This window comes from Callorhinchus milii, unplaced genomic scaffold (genome assembly GCF_018977255.1).
Source record: "Callorhinchus milii isolate IMCB2004 unplaced genomic scaffold, IMCB_Cmil_1.0 Scaffold1, whole genome shotgun sequence".
Taxonomy (NCBI): domain Eukaryota; kingdom Metazoa; phylum Chordata; class Chondrichthyes; order Chimaeriformes; family Callorhinchidae; genus Callorhinchus; species Callorhinchus milii.
The window spans coordinates 102,903,380-102,923,184 of NW_024704742.1; the positions used below are offsets into that span (position 1 = coordinate 102,903,380).

Below are 19,805 nucleotides of genomic sequence, written 5' to 3' on the forward strand. Positions count from 1 at the left end.
AGGGGCCAAGGATGGAGCCCTGGGGTGCCCCACAGGTGACAGGACTGGGCGGAAGGAGAAACCATTTGCCGAGGTGAAGTAGAGGCAGTTGGTTAAGTAGGACTCGAACCACATGATTGCGATTGTGGGAGAAAAGGTGCTGAAGGAGGATGGGTGGTCAACTGTGTCGAATACGGCAGAGGACGAGGAGGCAGAGGGAGCCTTGGTCACAGATTGAGAGGACATTGTTTGTGACTTTGACAAGTGTTGTTTCTGTGCTGTGGGCAGGGTGAAAACTAGACTGCAGGAGCTTGTGGAGGGAGAGGTCTGACCAAAGTTGACCTGAACCAATGCGTTCCAGGACTTTAGCAAGGAAGGGTAGCTTGAAATGGGATGGTAGTGTGAGAGATTAGAGGGATCGATGTAGGTATTTTGAGGAGGGTTGTGATAACAGCGGTTTTCAGGAGGAGTGGGACAGCTAATTTTCCCTCAAACCCGCTAACAGACCATTTATAAATTGGTCCGCATTTCTTCTATTGCTACATACTAATTAGAGACTTCAGAATTTTCCATCCAGTCGAGAGCGTTTATGGCAGTGTTGAAAACAATTTGTTTAAACAGGAATGAGGTGTATAGTTTGTGGTAACAACAAATAGTTGAATCAGATCTAAATCACTGACATCCAGTATTTCTGATTCCACGTGTTGTTTTAATTGTAATATTCAGTAAATATTTTATTTAAAATAAAACATCTGTGATCAGGGCTCCCTCCGCCTCCTTGTTCTCCTCGACCTCTCTGCCGCCTTCGACACTGTCGACCACTCCATCCTCATACACCACCTCTCCTCTTTACTTAATCTTCGTGGTCATGCCCTTGACTGGTTCGATTCCTATCTCTCTCACCATCTCCACTTTGTTGCCTCTTACAGTTTCTCCTCCAGCCCCTGCACTGTCACATCTGGTGTCCCCCAGGTCTCTGCCCTTGGCCCTCTCCTCTTTAATATCTATATGCTCCCCCTTGGTGACGTCATCCGCAGACATGGGGTCAACTTCCATATGTATGCGGATGATACCCAACTTTATCTTTCTGCCTCCACCCTCAACTCCAGGACCACTGCTGTCCTGACAGACTCTCTGTCGGACATCAAGTCCTGGATGAGGGCAAATTTCCTACAGTTGAACGTGAACAAGACTGAGGCCCTCCTGATTGGCTCGCGCCAGCGCCTCAGCACCTCAGGCTCTGGCAGCATCAACCTCCATGGTTGCACACTACAACTCAGCAGCCAGTCAGGAACCTTGGTGTCTTGTTTGACCCTCAACTGTCTTTTCTTCCCCACATTCAACCCATGGCCCACTCTGCCTTCCCTCAACTCTGTAACATCGCCCAACTCCGCCACTACCTCACCCCTCAGGCCGCTGAAACTCTTGTTCATGCCTTCATCATCTCCAGGCTGACTATGCAAATGCCCTGCTTGTCGGCCTTCCCAACTCCCCCCTCCACAGGTTGCAGATAATCCAGAACTCTGCAGCCCGTGTCCTCTCCCGCACCAAAGTCCATGGCCCCACTCCCCCAATTCTCGCCAGACTCCATTAGCTCCTTATCCTTTAGAGGATCTAGTTTAAAATCCTGGTCCTCACCTACAAAGCCCTCAATGATCTCACCCCACGCTACCTCTGTGACCTCCTAACCCTCTACCAACCCGCCCGCTCCCTCCACTCAGCTGGCTCTGGCCTGCTCCACGTCCCCTGCTCCACCACTGGCGGGTGAGACTTCAGCCACTCTGCCCCCAACCTCTGGAACTCCATCCCCCAATCACTTCAGCTCGCCCCCTCCTTAGCCTCCTTCAAGTCTCGCCTCAAATCCCTCCTCTTCGACCATGCCATCAGTCACCTCCTTCCCCTCTCCACCCTTCTCTGCCCTGACCCCAGCTCGGGTCTGAAATGCTGTACGCTGTCCAGCACCTTGGAACTTCCTCCCAATGTGAAAGGCGCTTTACAAATGTAATCTTGTTGTTGTTGTATTTGTAGTTTTTTTTTAAACAGTTACAAAGGTTTAGCCAAATGTTATGTTGTATCTTCTAAATTATCACTAAATGAAACAAACTTTAAAAATCTTAACATGTGAGCCCATTGAAGATCTTTCTGGATCATTGTTACACAAACTGGTGACTTTCTCTCACATTGCATAATTGTTATGCAGTGATGAATGATTAGTTTCTTTCCCCCTTCCTTCCCTTGTTGAGAGTTCTCTATTCTCTATTTCACCTACAAAATATGCATTCGCTCTGCTCTACAGTATATCTAATGATAACTTTGGGACAGCTTCCTTATTTGAAAGGTGCATTGTCGCATGTAAACATTCATATTGTTTGTGACATCTGCAACTTGATATGTACACGTTTAACCATAACAGAGAAATGAAAGAAAAATTGAAAATGATGATCTGTAATAAATAAAGAAATCTGCACAAAAGGTCAACCAGCATTTTACCTTTCTATTGCTTAAGGATCTGTTGTGTATTTCTAATGGTCTTATTTCAGATTTCCAGCTTTTGCAATTTTTGCACAAGCAAATACCCATGTTTGAGTCTGTTACTTGACCTTAAAGTGGTGACACTACATTTGAGGTGACAACATTTTTGTCTCTTATCTATTGTAAATGTATACTATACAATACAAAATTACATTTGTTTAGCGCCTTTCACATCAGGAGGATGTGCCAAGACGCTGGACAGTCAGGGATTTGGAGCCAAACTGGGAGGGATTAGGATCAGGGAGGGTGGGGGTAGGGATAGGAGGGTGGCCAAAGCCATAGTCGAAGAGGAAGGTCTTGAGAAGTGGCTTGAAGGAGGCAAGGAGGGAGCGAAGTGACCCAAAGGTTGGGGGCAGAGAGGCTGAAGACCCGACCGGCAATGGCCCCGCCCTCATATAGAAGTATATTAAACTTCTCCTTCAATGTCTACATTAAATGTAGAAATAAGAACCTGATTGCTGGAAATCTGAAATAAAATAATCTACTTTATTGGTGATTCAGTGTTTTGGAGACTTCACCACAGTTACAGTTGTTGAAATGCTCAAATTAGTTTTTTCCCTGGGATTTTTGCACTGATGTTGAGATGGTTAAACTGTCCAATTTATATAATGTCGATTAAAAACATATAAATGTATTTGTTGTTTTAAGGCTGATTTATGGCACCTTGTGCAATATCTAGTCCAGCATGAATTGCAGAAGTAAATGTTTAATATTAGCTTTAGGGAGGTGTGGGAAAGCACAAACCTAATTGGATTGATTTTGCTGAATACGTCACTCTTTCTCTGTACTTTTAACATCTATGCAGCCTTTGCTCCCTGTACAATCTGTTGGCCTTCAATTGGCAACATTATTCATTTCCTTGTCTGAAAAAGTAACCACATAATATGTATCAGTTATCTGAGCCACACTCGCCTCAGTTGGTGCACTACAGCACAGTTTATTGCCTGGTTTATTCTTTAGGAAGAAAATTGGTTGTGCTGCAGAATGAAGTTGGCCAAGTACTGTACTTGTTTATTGCATTGACTCAGATTTCTGATGTTATATTTTGAAGTTATTAAATATGGTTCTTATTTCAAAAAAATTCTTTAAATTTGTGAGTGGTCTGATGCAGGAATGTTAAGGGACCATTTCACCACAGTAGAGAAGATATACTTTAGAGGTGAAATATTGCAAACAGAAGCCACCCCCTCTCAACAGCAAATTGTATACTTCATTGTATAATCGAAACCCACAAGTGGCCAGTGAATGGATGGACGAATGGTGACCACATCAATGGGTTGTCCTCACCAGTGAGTTTGTATTAATGCTGAAATCAAACCGACTGCAAAACATTTACCACATTAATAGAGTGAACTTGGTGTGATCACATTAATGGTTTCTCTTTCCCCTACATGTTATTTTTGTGGCAATTTACCACAACATGGTCAGTTTAAAGACTGTGTAAATGTACTGTGTAAACTCTTGACTTACATAATTCTGTCGAAATTAAATATTACTACAAAACTGTAGGAATGTCTGATAATAGTGTTAAAGAAAGTTGAACGATTTATTGACTGTTGTAATTTTATCAGACTGAAACATTGTCTCAGTTAATGATTTTTGTAATGATCCTGTTACTAGTGCATATTATGATGTTTATTGTGCTAATTCTGAAATGTTTCATTTGGGTGAAAGCATTTTAAATTGTTACTTTTAAAAAAAGATTAGTGTGCATGCAGTATTATCTGGCTTTGGCTAAGATGTTTCCTTACTTTCCATGGAACTGTTATTGGTCAATGGAAGAGAGAAGATGCTCTTGATTTGCAAATCGCCATAAACTTGTTTACCACTTCAACTAACTGAAACATTTTCTTAGTAGCTTAAGATGAGCCCTTACAAATTCTGATACACATTGGCTTGAGTGGCTTAGGATCCATATGGAGACTTAGACAAGTAGCTTGCATTTGATCTTTCCCTGAACTTAATCCTTTTAATCTATGAAATGCATGAAAATGCCTCTCTCCTCTCCCTTCCCAGACTGGTCACTGGAGGCAGGGAGTCATCCCACCCGGCTCCTGTTAGCCCAACAAGCCAAGCCCTAATGGGTAGGGTGGTCCTAGCTGGAAAACTTTCTAGACAGCGATATCAATGGCAAGCTATGCAGTTTTAGCTGGTTAGACTCCAGCACTACCCCAACGCAGTCTGGGGTGCCCAAGCCTTGGCTCTTGCCAACCTGCGCCTAATACTGGGGCTGTGTCCTGTGTCCTGGGGCATTCTATTCCAATAATCTAACTCTGAAATTTCCTTGTGTAGGTGGGAAGCATGGAATTCTTAGTTTGGTTTGGATACTCTTAAGCATGGTGATGGGGTTCTGTATGTGTCAGACACCCCACCTCCAAAAAAACAAAATCTTCCTTTCCTTCATTTGCAGTATTTTCTCTCTTGCCTATGTTACAGGGAAGTCTCCACATATAAGATGGTTGATTTGTGTGATCAATATTCCAATGGAAAATAGAAAATAAGACAATGCACCCTCCCCCACCCCGACCCACAGCTCAGGTCCGTAACTGTGTCTGTCCAGCGCCTTGGGACATCCTCCCGACGTGAAAGGGGCTTTACAAATGTTGTTGTTGTTTAGCAATACAGTAAGTTGTTATGGATGTCTCAAAAATATTTGCAGTCATACTTTCATTTTACTAGAAATCTGCCGTGATGCAATATTTTTGTTTGTGTTCTCATGCTGTTTTTCAACTTGTGCAACACCCCACTTCCAGCTGTGAAGGACTGGCTTCTTGCCCCTAGACACCTTTTATATAGAAAGTACTGGCTCTTTGCCCATAGACATGTTGTGCAGAAGGTAACCTGAGTAGATCTCCTAGGTATTCATAACTTGTGTTTAGGCATTTATCAGGAGCTCAGAGGGCAAAATATTATAGATCTGAGGCCTGTAAAGGTCCCACCCCACTGAAAGCGTGATTTCAAAGCAAGTTCACTCCATTCTGTTTGAACGGAGTTGCTGGCAGTCCTATCAAATGTGCTAATTTCCCATTTAATTACGTGCTCTAACTGCCAGCACTGTACCATCTTGTTAACGCTATCTAATTTGCTCTACTCTGTTGTATTATCTAAATGCTACAATGTTTAAAGCAATTAAGTAATGGGTTGCAGCTGTGGATGAAACTTTTCAGTCTGTTGGCTACAGTATTTCATAAATTACTACAGTTTCAGGAAGCAATAAATCACTTCCAACCCACTTTTCAAGATTCTTAAGATTTATTTTACTTATTCTTGGAATGGGGGTACTGCTGTTTATTACCCATCATAGTTTCCATGAGCAACGATGGTGGACCTTATCTTTAAACCACTGAGGTCTTGTGGTGCTCCCACAGTAACAGTATCTATTCAGCTAATAACTTTGAATCCTTTCAATTTTCCACCACCTTCCTGAGTTACTTTTTGATACACTAAAGTTTCTTGTATGCTGGGAGTTAGTTCCATGATCTATTACTATAAAACATGCTTGTGCACTTTCACTTTTATCATTCTTATCTTGAAATATGACTTGAAAGTATCTGAATTTTGACATTTATGATGTAAAGTAGCTTTTTTCTAGGTCAACTCTCATAGTCCTCTCGTAGTGTTTCCTTGAAGTGGTTTGCCTCCCTTTGGAGACGTGATTACCTCATATTGCCATAGAGCTGCACAGAAATGGAATTACACGCTAACAGTTTAAGCTATTTCATATCATGTTACCTTTCCTAAAGTATAGACGTCTATGGAAAATGTGTATAGTTTGTATAAAAATTTGTAAAATTTTATATAAAATTTGTTAATTTGTATAGTCGTAGAGCAATCTGATCCTTTTGCCTCTTGAAAGACAAACTTTCAAATTCATTAAAGGGGCTCTTCAATCACAACTTTGATATCTGAATCCTTTTGTTGGTTTAAGCCAGTACAAATTTAATGAATCTTAGGCCTATTGAAATTTACAGCAAAGAAGCAGGCCATTTAGTCAATTATGTCTGCTTGCTCTTGAAAGAACAATCCATTCGATCATATTTACTTACCTATTCCTTGTAGCCCTGTAAATTACTATTTTTGAGATATTTACCTAGTTTCTTTATGATAACTACTATGGATTCTGGTTCAAACATAGTACCTTGCAGTACATTCCGTATCTTAACAAGTTAGTGTGTATTGAACACTAAGTGTCTAAGAGCTAATAAATCTGGTACATCTATTAGGAAGTGAAAATGTTTTTGTCCTTTTATGTCTAGTAGATCCAATTCAAAACACGTGAATTAAATTTTTCCCTGATGCAACTCTTCACCGGTATTGTTATGTGAATAATCTATCCTTGTCTTAAACCTGCTGGTGTATTTTCTAACTAAGATCTTCCTACTCCTGCCTGTCCCCCCTCCTCCCGACTTGCTATCAGTGGGTGAGCTTGCAGCCACTTTGGCCTTTTTCTCTGAAAAGCTCTTCTCGAATCATTCCAGCCTCTCCTTCTCCTCTGCATTTAAAACTTGCCTTTTTAAAAAATATATATATTTCATGCTTTCAGCCACCTAAACTATGTCTCTTCCCAGCTTTGAGCTCCCACTCTATTCCTTAAAAGTGCTTTGAGATGTCGCCTTGAAAGGTACTATATAAGTGCAAATTGTTGTTTTTATTCGTGTTGACTGTGTGTTTTATTGTTTTAGGTACACCAGAAATCTTGTTGATGAGGGAAATGGAAAATTTAACTTGATGATACTCTGTTGGGGTGAGGGTCATGGCAGGTGAGATTTCTTACTGAACAGTCCATTCACAGGCGTATGTTTGACACAGTATTAATCAAGTGACTTTTCTGCCAGGTATTCTTGTTTTAGAAGAGGATGTATTTTAATCAAAACTTGCAGTAAACAACCCAAAGACTGTTTTCCACTGTCCATCACCTCCTCTGTGCACCCCATCTACCTCCCTCTATCCCCACATCAAATGCCAAGTGGAAGGAGGTCCTAGACCTCTTCGCCTCAAAAATTGAAAACATCTGCTCGGCTACATCGTCAACCCCTCCCCCCACCACCCCCATCCATGTCCCCTTCCACCCCACCCAGACCATCCACACCACCTTCTCCCTCCACTATGGCTCCTGCCACTCCCCCCTACTTACACTCCTCGACCCCAAACAACGTCCTCTCTATCTATGACCAGAGCTCACTCTGTCTCCTTGTCCTCCTGGACAACTCTGCCACATTTGACACAGTCGACCATGCTATCCTCTATGGCATGGCCAATTGTGTCAAACTCTACATCAACAACAGCAACAAAATTACATTTATAGAGCGCCTTTCACGTTGGGAGGACGTCCCAAAGCGCTGAACAGTCAGGTGTCTGGGCCTGAGAATGGGAGAGGGTTGGTGTACAGGTGAGGGAAGGCAGAGAGGTGGGAGGGAGGCCAAAGGATCGGTCAAAGATAAGGGTCTTGAGACTGCCTTGAAGGAGGCAAGGGAGGAAGCGAGGCAAAGGAACCCCTGGGATGGAGTTCCAGAGTGTGGGGATAGAAGGCTGAAAGCCTGGCCACCGATGGTCGGGCGGGAGACATGGAGCAGGCTGGAGCCCGATGAACGAAGGGAGCGGACATGTTGTTAGGGAATCAGAAGGTCAGAGAGGTAGGAGGGGGCAAGGATTATTTATTTTTATTATCTCAACTTGGTTTGTATACTCTTAAGCATGGTGAGGGTTTCCACAAGTGTCAGACACCCGGCTGATGAAAAAAATCTTATGTTGCAATAGTCAGAACTGGACGTTGCACTCCAGGTTCACTCTGACCAGAGTATTGTACAGCATGAGCATAATTTCTGGAAATCTGAGAAAGGATCTGGCAGTATAGCCATGTTTGTCTTGTTTATTGCTCACTTTTTTAAAATCGTGAGCAACAAGCCAATTAATACTCCAATTCTCTTACAATGTCCATCGTAGGAATTTCTATTCCTGCCATGGAGGGCACGTGCCTCCTATTTTTAAATATGCTAGGAAATCTGACTGCAATTTTAGAGATGTGGCATTGACTATCCCATTTCAGATTTCAGCATAAACACATGGCTGAATTGGAAGAGAATTACATCATCTAGTGGGCAAATCAGTTAGTGGATCAGAGACTGTGAAAGAGGGTGTTCTCGTTAGAAAGCTCTGATGGAGAGCGATGCAGCAGGATTAGAATGGAAAACATCACTAATACATTTATGCCAATGTTCCATTGAACTCATCCTTCTTTGCACGGATTCTTGGAACATTCAAGCAAGATAATAAAGTGTATGTAGTATTATAAGACGTAGGAGCAGGAGTAGGCCATTCAGCCCCTCGAGCCTGCCCCACCATTTAATAAGATCATGGCTGATCTTCTAATCTAATTCCATTTATCTCCCCTAACCCCATATTCCTTAATCCCTCTATCCTTTAGAAATCTATCAACCTCAGCCTCGAATATGTTCAAGGATTGAGCATCTACAGCCTTCTGAGGTAGAGAATTCCACAAATTCACTACCCTCTGAGTGAAGAAATGTTTCCTCAACCCAGTTCGAAAAGGCTGACCCTTAATCTTGAGACAATGACCCCTAAGTATTAGATTCTCCAACCAGGGGAAACAGTCTCATGGCATCTACTCTGTCAAGACCCTTAAGAATCTTATAGGTTTCTATAAGATCACATCTAATTCTTCTATGTTCTGGAGAATATAGTTTACTCAACCTATCCTCATAGGTCAACCCCTCATCCCAGGAACCAATCTAGTGAATCTACACTGCACTCCCTCTAAGGCAAGTATGTCCTTTCTTAAATAAGGAGACCAAAACTGCACACAATATTCTAGGTGCGGTCTTACCAAGGCCTTATACAACTGCAGCAAGACTTCCCTACTCTTGTATTCTAACCTTTTTGCAACAAACGCAACATAGCATTAGCCTTCCTAGTTACTTGCTGTACCTGCATACTAACTTTTTGTGAGTGGTGTACAAGGACACCCAAATCCTTCTGATCACTAACACTATCTAGTCTCTCCCTCTCTAGAAAATATTTTTTTTCTATTTTTACTATCTAGGTGAATAACTTCACACTTCCCCACGTTATACTCCATCTGCCAACTTCTTGCCCACTCACCTAGCCCGTCTATTTCCCTTTGCATTCTTCGTGTGTCATCCTCACAGCTTCATCTCCCACCTATCTTCATATCGTCTGCGAATTTAGATATATTAAATTCTATTTCCTCATCTAAATCATTGATATAGACTGTAAATAATTGAGGCCCAAGCACTGATCTTTGTGGCACTCCACTAGTCACATCCTGCCAATCTGAGAAGGACCTGTTTATCTCTACTCTCTGTTTTCTTCCTGTTAGCCACTCTCTAATCCATGCTAATATATTACCTTTAATTCCATGGGCTCTAATCTTATGCAACAGCCTTTTAAGTGACACCTTGTCGAAAGCCTTCTCGAAATCCAAATACACCACATCTACTGGTTCCCCCCTATCTAACCTGCTAGTTACATCCTCAAAAAACTAAGATTTGTTAAACATGATTTCCTTTTCGTAAAGCCATGTTGACTCTGCCTAATCATGTTATGATTTTCGAAGTACCCCACGACAACATCTCTAATTAAGGACTCCTACCACTGATGTCAGACTAACTGGTTCTATAGTTCCCCATTTATTGTCTCCCACCCTTCTTAAATATTGGTGTTACGTTTGTGACCTTCCAATCACTGGGAACCATTCCAGAATCCAGGGAATTTTGGAAGATCAAAAACAAAGCATCTACTATTTCTGCAGCCATCTAAGAGGATTTACCGGTTTTTAATCCCATCAATTCCTTTAGTACTATTGCTTTACTGATGTTCATTTCTTAAGTTCCTCACTAACATTAGCCTCCAGGTTCCCCTCTATTTTCGGTAAGTTTTCAATGCCCTCTAACGTGAAGACAGAAGCAAAATAATTGTTTAATTATCCCCGATTACCCCAGTGCTTGCCAGACTGCACTGGCTGCCTGTCCCAGAGAGGATCAACTTCAAGATCCTCACTCTTGTCTTCAAATCCCTCCACTCCTCCGCAGCCCCCTACCTCTCTGACCTCTCTCCTCACAACAGTGCCCGTTGCCTTTGCTCCACTGGGTCTGGCCTCCTTGTCCCCTGAATCCTCCACTCGACCATTGGCGGCCGTGCCTTCAGCCACTATGTCCCGAGACTCTGGAACTCCCTTCCTCACTCCCTTCCCCTCTCCCCTCTTATTTTCAGGTTTCAGCTGAAGACCTTTCTTTTCGACCACGCCTTTGGTCACCTTCCTCCCCCTCCCTCTGGCTTGGCCCCGGGATCTGTTACTGTGAAGCGCTCTGAGATGCCATTCGGGGTGGAGGGCGCTATAAAAATCTGTCGTCGTTGTTGTTAATGACTCTGCCATTTCTTTATTCCCCATTATAATTTCTCCTGTGTCTGCTTGCAATGGACCCACATTCACTTTTGATAATCTCTTCCTTTTTATGTACTTGTAAAAACTCTTACAATCTGCCTTTATGTTCCTAGCTAGTTTATCCTCATAATCCATTTTCTTCCTCTTAATCAGTTTCTTGGTTTTCCTTTGATGTTCTCTAAAGCCCTCCCAATCCTCAGGTTTACTGCTCTTCTTGACAGTATTATAGGCCTCTTCTTTTAATTTTATACTTTCCCAAACTTCTCTAGTTAAGCAAGGTTGAACCACTTTTTTCGTGGTATTTTTATTTTTTTCAAGGGAATATGTGATCGCTGGGAATTATGTATTATATCTTTAAACGTTTGCCATTGCTGGTCTACCGTCATTTTTTAAATCTAATTTCACAGTCTATTTTAGTCAAATCTTCTCTCATACCCACAAAGTTGGCTTTATTTAAATTTAAGACCCTTGCTTCGAATTCAACTATATCACTATCTAATTTAATGCTAAATTCCATCATGTTATGGTCACTCTGCCCAAGAGGAGCCTTAACTTCCAGATTGCTGATTAGCCCTATTTCATTACACAAAACAAGATCTAGGATCGCCTGTTCCCTGGTTGGTTTCTCAGCATACTGATCTAGAAACCTATCTCTAATGCATTCTATAAACTCATCCTCTAATTTACCTTGCCAATTTGGTTTTGAAGCAGCAAGCCTTAACAATTTAGTACTTAGATTTTGGGCAATAATAATAATAATTTATTTCAATTTATTTTAGTTATTTATTTTGATTTATAATAATAATTATTTATTTTAGACAGCATCATATACATAGCTGTACTATAAAAAAAGTAATAATAATAATCCTTGCATTTGATATAGTGCCTTATCATGTCTTCGAGCATGTGAAAGCCCTTCACAAAATATATTGTAAAGTGAATTGACTATTTTTGTAGGTGAAACACAAATAGACTTTAGATATTTTGTATATCATATTACTAATAATTCTGCTCTAAAGATTGCGACAAGGTTAAGCTTCTGTTAAGAGGACATGACAGTAATTCACATTTGCATCTTCTTGATGAAAAACATCAGCCTAATAAATAATCCTCGCATTTGATATAGAGATTTATCACAGCAAAATATCTCAAAGTGCTTTGCAGAGTTTACTGTAAAATAATAATAATCTGCCTGAAAACTTTCCTTTTCGACTGTGCTCGCAGTCACCTCCCCCTCCTCACATCCCCCGGTCTCGGAGTACTGTTAAGCGCTCTGAGGCTCTACCCTGAGTGGAAGGCGCTATATAACAACAACTTGCTGCATGTTGTTGTTGTATTTTAGAGTTGTATTATTCCATGTGGCAGAGTGTTTTAACATGTGAGCATTTTAATTGCTTTCTATGATTACTTCTGACCAATTAATCCCCCTCCCCCATTAGTGAAGGAATGGTAATTTAAAAAAACTTGAAGATTCTTATAACATTTAAATTTGTGTCCTCATCTTTCCAAACACTGGCAATTATTTTGATTTTGTGTTTTTACTTGACCTCTAGAAACCATCTGTGGGAAATGACATTCTGTGTAGGCACGGATGTCAAGACATCACTGTATAAGTATTGGGTTAATATCTAGAAGTTTGTATATGTATATTCTTTAGTCAGAATGCGGGGAGGGGGTGTCAAGCTGATACTCAAGTTTGACTGTAGTGGAAATTTAGTGATGAGCTTGAATATGGCATGATTTTGTTCCTTTTTTTGTGTGATTCTGCTACTGTTACTTGGTTTGTGGAGAAATCCTCTGGGGAGCATGGTGAAGAGATGTCCACATATACTCAGTCAGGTCTGAGCAGATCCAGAGCCGAAACAACTGACCATTCTACATTACTCTTTGCATCTGGAAACTGTTTTACTTCCTGAATAGTTTAAGAAGCATAGCTTATTCAAAAACACAATGTTTACAAAAAGATCAGTTGCAGAGTCTTCCCAACCACAAAGGGTATTTATACTATTTCTCTGCAATAATGTCATGAAAATGTTTCTACTATCACTGACTGCTCATGTTCAAAATATTTGAAATAATTCCTGCATGTTTTTTTCTCCATTTTTCACATGTAGTGCTATCCATGATCACACCAATTCTCACTGCTTCTTAAAGATTCTTCAGGGAAATTTGAAGGAAACTCTCTTCAGTTGGCCTGATCCTGGCAAAAAAGAAATGGTTAAGAGGAGCGAGTCAATTCTGGAGCAAAACCAAAGCACTTATATGAGTGGTAAGGTATCCATCTTTAAGTAACATATCCATGAGAGAAATGTAAATCTGTGCACTAGGATCACCAGGAATTCCTTCTTTTACATTTGTTCCCTATTCAACACTGGCGTTAAAGTAGCGCAGCAATCTTCTTCTAGTAATCGATCATTTGATTCCTGACTGATTGACTATGGTTGATCTGGATGAAATATTTTCTTAAGCACTGATATGTCCATGTATTAAATACAAAAATGTACAAGTTTTCTTCTCTCTGTCTCTTCCACCTGCTCACCCCCCCCCCCCTTACAATCTCATTGTTGCATGTATATGAAAACCTGCTTGAGTATTGATTCAAATGAACTGGTTCTTGAGTAGCCTGAAATTTACCACATTTATTTTGTTGGTGAAGGGAGGTGGGCAGTGGGAGAGAGAGGATGACTACGACAACAACAGCAACTTACATATATATAGTGCCATTCAAGAAGAGAGCAGAGTCCAGCCAGCATATTAAATGAAACTACAACAACAAATTACATTTGTATAGCGCATTTCACATCAGGAGGACCCGAAAGATGCTGGACATTTAGTTTCTAGCTTGCGATTGACCATGGACCTTCCTAGATCTCCAGCCATAAAATAAACTGGAAACCTTGACTTTCTGGAGTAAGCTGTCATACAAAATTACAGACTGAGTAGGGAAAGTAACTTACTTGATACTGCTACGAATAGTTGTTGCAGACAATCTGCACTTAATGAGTTGGATCTGTGGCCAGAAAACCCAGTGTGCAGCACTGCCAACAATCGGCTTTAGCTTGTTGTACTGGCTGCGGAGAAGGATGAAGATCCACTTCCAGGGTGAGGAATGCCATAAGTTTGTCCCCAGTAGCTGCACATTGAGGTAACTGAGTTAACAGTAAGCAAGCAATGGGCATTCAGGTGCTATATTTCAATGGTCCCTACTGCACAAACCCAATTCATGATTCACTGTCATTCATATATTGTAGTCGAGCCATCATGGGGTGGAACTGATGTATCCTGCTTTGATAAAAGACTACACATAAAGCAAGTGAAGCTGCTACTATCTCAATAAACACTGTTTCTTCTGATTCTCAGTGTTGGCTGGTAAATTGTATGTCTTTCTTGGTGCTTATGTGATTTGAAAAGCATGTTTGCCAACCATCATTGACCTGGTTTAAAATTAAAATTGATTTATGTCTGTGTTCCTTTGTCTTCCAGATACTATCGGGTTGCACCGAGTTGAGAATGTGAGTCACACAGAGTCTGCTGTCAGTCTTCACTTGTACAGTCCTCCATTTGATCACTGCCAGTGCTTTGATCAAAGAACTGGGCATAAAGCCACAGTGAAGATGACATTCTGGAGCAAATTTGGAGAAAGAAGCTCTCATGTAAGTACTGCATCCCCCTTTAAAATTGTACCATTTATCTTCTATTGCCTCTCCTCCCAATATGCATCTCTTCACACTTCTCGGCATTAAATTCCATCTATCATGTGTCTGTCTATTTCACCAGCCTGTCGATGTCCTCCTGCAGTCTGCTATTCGGAGCAAGTGCTCTGACACTCTACGCTGTGAGGAGGGACTATATAAGTGCAAGTTGTTGTTATTGTACAAGCCACATGAACCATTGATTTAATTCATAACCTGAGGCTGTGTTTGGAATGGGAGTGCTACTTATTAAAGAAAATGTAACCTTACTAAGTTAGCATTACAGCCTTTGATTGACATATAAGAATAGCTATGGTGTTTTGGAACACCCAGACTTAATGGAATGAAGGAGAGTCAAAGTTTGGAGTTCAGTGATCTTGAATACTTGTACCTGATGAGGCTGGTTCTGTAGATTTCATTGCAGTGGTGTCCTTGATCAAAAGCCAATCCCTGATGTTGCTGTCCATTCATTTCCATATCCTACATGATGGATGCAGATCTAGTAGTCTTGGCTCATACTTCTTCCACTGAAAGTACACCCAATAAGCAAGTTACATATAGAATGCACGACCTACCTGGCAATCCAAGTCCGTTGAGAGGTCAAGTGGGAGCTGTAGGTTAACTGGTGGCAAGTTGAGTACAAGTGACACTTGCAATGTGGGTGAAGAGACCAAACTTTTGGTTGAAGCTCTGCTATGAGACAACCATGACTTTGTTTCTATCTTTTCCCTACTCCTTCAGTGAGGAGTACTGAAATTATGGAATGTAGTATTAGATGATTGAAATAGCTGAGCAGGTAGTTAGCATCTGGGCTTTTGTATTTGTGTAACGGCCTTTCAAATCTTGGCAGTAAACCCATGGAATTGGCAGTATTCATTTGTTTGTATGAAAAAAACTGCTCTTTCATCTATGTTCCTTGCTGATCCACAGCTCAGATACTGGTGAGGTTACTTATCTTGGGCATTTTAAGCAGGCTTGTTAGGCTTCTTATCTGGTGCTTGAAAGTTTCTAACTCTGGATTTCCATTTTAATAGTAATTTGAACTAATGTGCTAGGACTTTAGGTATGATGCTGCCCAACAATAGAGAATATTTTTCCTCCTATGTTGTCACTTAGAATTAAACCAGCTTTAGTTAATTTTCCTTTCAATTTTAAGACCAGTAAAAAGTGACGTTTTATCAGAAGCATTATATTTAGATGTGTAAATATTATCTAGAACCAAAAATTATAGTGATTTAAACACTATTCTCTTCAAATGAATTTAGTTGGCATATATAGGCAGCAGACCTTGTTCTGCTACAGACCTGGCACCCAGCATTGGAAACCCTCTTCATCTTTGGCTGAAGGAAGCATAGCAACTGGACAGTGTATGGGGGAGGGGAAGAGGCATTCTTCCTCTACATCTAAATTCAAGAAAAAAACAGTAGATGTGATAAAAGCTGGACTTGAATTGTTTAAATCAGAGTGTGATTGTTAGTTTTCATGTGCTGTGTAGGATCAAAATGTGTTCACTTATGGAGGGGGCAGGAGGTGTCGCAGTAAATTCCATTGTATTGCAGCCCCCTCACTGGCCTCTGTTAACCACACACTCCAGTGAGTTGGATTCTGCTGTGGAATTTTGAATTGCACTTTCATAAAGGCACAAAAATGCAATTTTTAAACTATCTATTGTGCATCATACCACTTTTCTTCACATTGTCGGTCAGAACAGCATTACAGTAGTCCTGGAATTAAGGATAGAAGTGATCAGGTAGAGTTGAGTGTCTTTGGGATGTGTGTCCAAGAGACTCCCTGCCTACAGACACCAAGGGAGAATAAGGAAATGGAGATTGTGCATCTGTTCCACCATACAGGTTTATTATGTTGAATTGAAATTGCACAATAAAATTCTAAGTTTTTTTTAATCAAAATATCAAAAGATTGATCAGATTCTACACCATAATCTAGAACTCTCATTAAAGTTTAGGCTGCAGAAAATGTGATGTTTAATTATCCATTGCAGGCCATTAAAATGGAACAATTAAGACACTTTGTACTGGACAAAGCACACCATGCTCAGTTTCAACCATAATTGAGTTCATGTTATCTGTGTTTTTGTTTTATTCTTCACTCCCTGCAAATGTATCCCCCAGTTAGTGAGTGATGACAATGGTGCTGTGCCTTCTTCCAGTCACTAGGCTGTAAACAAGAGTACATAAGTGTCTTGTTGTTTGTAAACCCATGCGTTTCCCCTTAATCTCTTAAGTAAACTTTACTTTTGCTCATTTTCAATCACTGAATCAAATCACAAACTTGCTGAATGGGAACTTATAGGTGAATTTTGTCATATTTTGTTTTGCCCACAAAATATACAGTCAATTCACTTTACAGTACATTGTGTGAAGTGCTTTGAGATGTCTCAAAGACAGGCGCTATATCAAATGTATTATTGTATTATTGTGTGTTCAAGCTGATGACCTACCACCTCATCTTAGTCCATCATTGCTAAGCACTGCTGGTCTAATTCATTCACATTCAAACATGTGAATTAATTTCATCTATAATTAGAATAATACCGCTGTTCTGCAAAAGTCATTGCTCTACACTTATTGCAGTTAAGACGATGTGGAGTATCTATGAAGTAGGTGAGGAGTATCTATGCTGTTGGCATCATTATATAGAGAGATGGTTGGGGAGGTTGGAGGAAGCTCCTTCACCACTCAGACTGGCTCTTACTCTTGTATATCCATATGGGAATTTCATCCCTTTTTTCCAACGTGGGTCTTTCGGTGTGTCGGAACATAGATTTAAAGCACTAGATTTTTGTTGTTTTTTTAAAGAAAAGCTCTCTCTATGGTGGAATGTGAAAAATTGGTCAGATTTGGAAAAAAGAGTGCCCTGAAGTTATTACTTACAGATGGTCTTGCTTCTGCCAATGCAGTTGAAGTCATGATCCTATTTGGGACCTTATATTGTAGCAAATTCCTTGCTGAGAAGATTGGTGTGTGGAGAGAATTTGAAACCACGCAAACTTTCTTTTTTATAAGATGAATCATCAGACAAATTCCAGGCAACATGAGCATGAAAATCAGTGCTGAAATGTGATCCAACTGCATGTGACATAAATTACCTCCTCATTATACAGCAAACATTGTTTGCATTATTTTCAGCAGCAGCTTGCAGTCATTACAGTAGTTTATTTGCTTCAAGTATCATGTAGGACAGATGTTGAATTCTACAAGATTTTTCACATTTCCACGTTCCTTTCCAAATAAGGACTTCAAGCAAAGTTTGTGAATCAGAGAGTGAGCATTCCGTCTAAGATCTGGACAGCTTCTCTCATAGCTCCCCTCTTCTGACTCCTGTCCATCCCACTCCCCTCTTCCAGTTCTAGTCTACTGCTTGTTCCTCACCCCTCTGTTCTACCATCAGTGGCTGGACCTTCAGCCACTATGCCAGTGCTCTCCGAAGCCCTTTAGCAGAATATCTTCACAATGATTTGCTCTTTCTTACTAAAAATCGCTCATTGACCATGCTTTGGGTCAACACCGTTAAACTCCCCTGCTTTGTAGCAATTTGAATTATTCATCCCACATTTAAGGCACTATATATGCAAATTATTGCTGTAGTCTAATTTTGAATTGTATTAATCCAGCAGACAACTGTGTGTCAAGAAAACAACTGATGGATTCATGGGGACCACTGGACTTGCTCAATGGAATTTCTATATAGCCTGCATTTGCATCACCTTCCAGTTGGATCCTGAAGCTACAAATGTCCTTATTGTACTTAGCTTTTGGAAAAACATGCGATTGTAATCTGAATCATGAATTTTTTAAAAAAAACTCATATAGTAATTACTGGGACTAAAGCTGATTTTGTTTTGTGTACCTGAATAAATAAATGTGTGTAGTGATTACACTCCTGTACGCAAAGGAATTTAGAGGCGGTCTTCATGAATATTTTCCTTAGAGATGTGCTGTCACTAGTCATGAGTAGTGCTGAAGTGGCATGCTCTATTTAAATGCAATTTTGTTGTAAATGAGAAAAAGTTGGTGCACTTTAATTTAAGAAGGTGCCTGTTAACAACCCTCACTAGATTTTCCTTTTCATGGAAATGTCATATGAATGTCATTTCTTTCACACTTTAAAATTGTTGATATAAGTAGAGACAACTTCTTTAACATTTTGGAGACCCTTCTTTACTGTGCTTGCAAATTGTAATGTGTTATTTCATGGGATATTTTACTGTCACACAACCACTATATGTCAATCAGTACATTTTGATGGTTTTGAAACCCTTTGTCGATGTTTCATTTAACAATGTAAAGTAATTTTCAAATATATATTTTGATAACTGTAGTTTTTATTAAAGATTGGATGTTATTTTTGGCAGTTACTTTAATAAACCATATAAACCTTATTTGTGTAAATGTTTTAAGTAATGTTTGTGATTGTTAACATTTCAGTTGTGATTATATTGAAGGATGTGAAACAATGAGCAGTGGCTCAATCTGTAGCTAAAATTGATAGAAAATAATAGATTCTGCCTATATTGTACTGGAGAATTCATGATGGTCTTGGTTCAAATCTTCTCACCAACCTTCAACTGCCTAATATAATACAGGTGACACATTATGATTCAGCTATTTATCTGAACCTTAGCCTGTTAAGTATCAGTAAATCATGCTTATGAAAATTTATTATAGGCTGAAGGTTAAGGATTTTCTGATAGAAAATAAATCGTACCTTAATTAAACCCCCTTTCGGGGATTGATCACAAGCAGCTGTTTGGGCGTTTGACGAGTTTTTATTTTGGGGTTTCTTTAGGACAGTTCTCAAACTTTGTCATAGTGTGCCTTCCTAAGATGAGCAAAACAACAATTGTGTCTCTGCATAGTTTACTTACTAAAACAATACAAATAACTGAGAATCCTAAATATGAATATGAGCGATAAAATAGAAGAGCTTTGATCAACATAAGTTTTATTTAAAAATATAAGTTCAGCAACCACTCGGGACTGGAATAAAGTGGCCTTTATGTAAGGGTGGCCAAAGTGGACCCATGTGTAGATTCCCACTAGACTCAGCACATTTACTAACACTGTCTCATTGGTGAAGCGGGAAGCTGTGAGCATCACGTGGGCTGCTCATGCAGGTTTTGGTAAATGCGCTAAGAGTCTAGCATGAGTCTATACATA

At 40.2% G+C, this 19,805-nt stretch overlaps 1 protein-coding gene across 2 annotated transcripts in view; it reads left to right on the forward strand.

Annotated features, from left to right (window-relative positions):
• The window catches only part of cdo1 (cysteine dioxygenase type 1), a 22,509-nt gene extending 3,119 nt beyond the window's left edge, over positions 1-19,390 (forward strand). Inside the window, 4 exon segments of one of the 2 annotated variants that reach the window (NM_001292372.1) lie at positions 7,194-7,271; positions 13,048-13,202; positions 14,417-14,586; positions 18,260-19,025. In NM_001292372.1, the coding sequence (NP_001279301.1) occupies positions 7,194-7,271; positions 13,048-13,202; positions 14,417-14,586; positions 18,260-18,289 (433 nt within the window). In that variant the 3' untranslated portion in view covers positions 18,290-19,025. 2 annotated transcript variants of the gene reach the window in all.
• The last annotated feature ends 415 nt before the right edge of the window (positions 19,391-19,805 follow it).